The following is a 2,348-nucleotide window of genomic DNA, read 5'->3' as shown; positions in this document are numbered from 1 at the left end:
ATAATGTCAAAATTTGGCACGATAGTTTTTCTAAAGCTACCCAATCAGCATTACAGCTCAGCTCCAGGTCCTACCTCGTGACCTGGTATACTTTGCGCTTTCGGCCGATCCTTCCCGTCGCTGCTCGCGATCCGCGGCACTCCCGCTCCAACCAATGAGATCGCAGCATTCCCATCCCCCGGATCGCCCCCTCCGCGGGTATAAATAATCCCCGACCCGGTGCTCCCAAATTCATCCACCACTCGAACTCTCCTCCGAAAATTTCACGCGCGCTCAGCACAAGTAGCAGTTTCAGTTTCAGAGCTCCGCTTCAGTTGGCCACCATGCCTGCCCTCGCCAAGCCCGCCGCCGCCGCACCGAAGGCGAAGCCCTCCGCCGCCAAGCCGAAGAAGGCCGCCGCCGGCCCCTCCCACCCGGCCTACTTCGAGGTGAGCGCCCGAGCCTCTCCTGTTAAATCCTCTGCATCTCCAGATTCGTTCGTTTCGGTTTGCGATTGGGGCTGACTGGATCTTGATTTCGATCTTGGCAGATGATCAAGGAGGCGATCGCGGCGCTCAAGGACAGGACCGGGTCCAGCTCGGTCGCCATCGCCAAGTACATCGAGGAGAAGCACGGCAAGTCCCTCCCGGCCAACTTCAAGAAGATGCTCTCCGTCCAGCTCCGCGCGTCCGCCTCCAAGGGCAAGCTCGTCAAGGTCAAGGCCTCCTACAAGCTCTCCGACGCCGCCAAGAAGGACGCGCCCAAGCCCAAGCCCAAGGCCAAGCCTGCCGCCCCCAAGGCCGCGGCGAAGCCCGCAAAGGATGCCGCCAAGCCCAAGAAGAAGGCGGCCGCGAAGCCCAAGAAGGCCGCCGCCGCCGCTGCTGGCACGAAGCGCAAGGCGCCGGAGAAGAAGACGCTGGTCGCCAAGGCCAAGAAGTCGCCCGCGGCCAAGGCCAAGGCGAAGCCCAAGACCGTCCGCTCCCCGGCCGCCAAGAAGGGCCGCAAAGTCGCCGCCGCTTGATCTGGTCCGATGGCGATGGGTTTTAGTTGTGCTTTGTGTGTTTGTGTTCAGGGTATGTACAAAAAGGACGCCTCGTCCTCCCTGATGCAGGTCTCGATTCTGCTAGGCAGTTTCTATGTATCGCGTGTGGTGTGTAAGTCTATGAAATTGTTAGGTTTCCGGAGATGAAATGAAATTGCAGATTTATTACCCGATTTCTGTATTTTCTGAACCTCTGTTTATGCCTTTCTGATATTCAGTTTCACCTTCTCGGTTCGCTAGCACGCGTCGTCAGTTTGATAATGGGGAATAGCAGTTTTGGGTGTCCTCTGCTTATAATTTGTTAGATATCCCTACTCCTGGGCAGCGTTCCCTTCCCGGATGGAGTAGTTAGTTGGGACTACCTAGAACTTATCTAGATGAGACGTAATTTGATCACATTCATCTAAAAAACAAAAATGGATACAACCCACGTCAGCACACATGCATCTTATAACATCACATCCAATAGCTATAAAATATGAATGAGACCAAATTAAATCTCATCTAGATGAGTTTTAGCAAAACTGTAGTTAGTTACCCAAAATAGATGATGGAAAATTTAGTTGGCCAAATTTGCGCCTTGTATGCTTCGGGCTCCGTCGATAAATTTGGCCCCAGATTGCCATCTTTCTGTCAGAAACTGAACATAGGTGTTCCACAAACAAAGAGAGCTGGTGAGATTCAGTTTCTTCGTAGTATTTCTTCAGATAGCTCACACACAACGAATGAAACCTCGGTCACGCAACGGGAACCAGCTCGACTCCAAATCCACCACTCGGCCCGACGGTTAGTGGGGTAGCCATGGACACGGTACAAGTCGGGAATGCGGCACATCGCTGCTTCCGTGCGAAGTGCTCTCAGCGGTGTCAAGGAAAAATAACGTGGGTGGGGGATCGAGGAGGGGGGAGCGCGTGCCAAATCCGCAATGGTTTAGGGCCAGTTCTTTTGGACCCAGAATTAACCTCCTCCTCAGCTTTTTTCAGAATTGTTACTTCATATTTTTTACAACTCCTAACTAATTAGACCTTAACTAGCTAGGAATTGTAAAAAAAATAAAGTGACAATTCTAGAAGAAGCTGGGGAGGTCAATTCTAAGAGAATTGCCCAAAAGAACTGATCCTTAGACTCGCTGCGAGCAACGAGTTTCATTGCTGGATCGTGGCTCGAGCCGTGCTTTGTTTGACTGCTGCAGCGGCGTGCGGAACAACTTGCATCGGCAAATAAAAAGGCAAATGCTAAAGGAAGTAAAAACAAGCAAATTGATAAATGTGAGCGAAGGTACCTGTATTTGTGATGGCGAAGCCTCCTCAGCAAGGACACCAAATTT

At 52.0% G+C, this 2,348-nt stretch overlaps 1 protein-coding gene across 1 annotated transcript; it reads left to right on the top strand.

Annotated features, from left to right (window-relative positions):
* The first annotated feature begins 218 nt into the window (after positions 1-218).
* On the top strand, positions 219-1,191 carry LOC125533827 (histone H1-like). The gene is made up of 2 exons (XM_048697166.1): positions 219-428; positions 530-1,191. The coding sequence occupies exons 1-2, from the start codon at positions 324-326 to the stop codon at positions 998-1,000; spliced, it is 576 nt and encodes a 191-aa protein (XP_048553123.1). The 5' UTR covers positions 219-323; the 3' UTR covers positions 1,001-1,191.
* The last annotated feature ends 1,157 nt before the right edge of the window (positions 1,192-2,348 follow it).

The sequence above is a fragment of the Triticum urartu genome, chromosome 2 (genome assembly GCF_003073215.2).
Source record: "Triticum urartu cultivar G1812 chromosome 2, Tu2.1, whole genome shotgun sequence".
Lineage (NCBI taxonomy): Eukaryota > Viridiplantae > Streptophyta > Magnoliopsida > Poales > Poaceae > Triticum > Triticum urartu.
The sequence above is the reverse complement of the archived record's forward strand: the minus strand, read 5'-3'. Positions and strand labels throughout refer to the sequence as shown.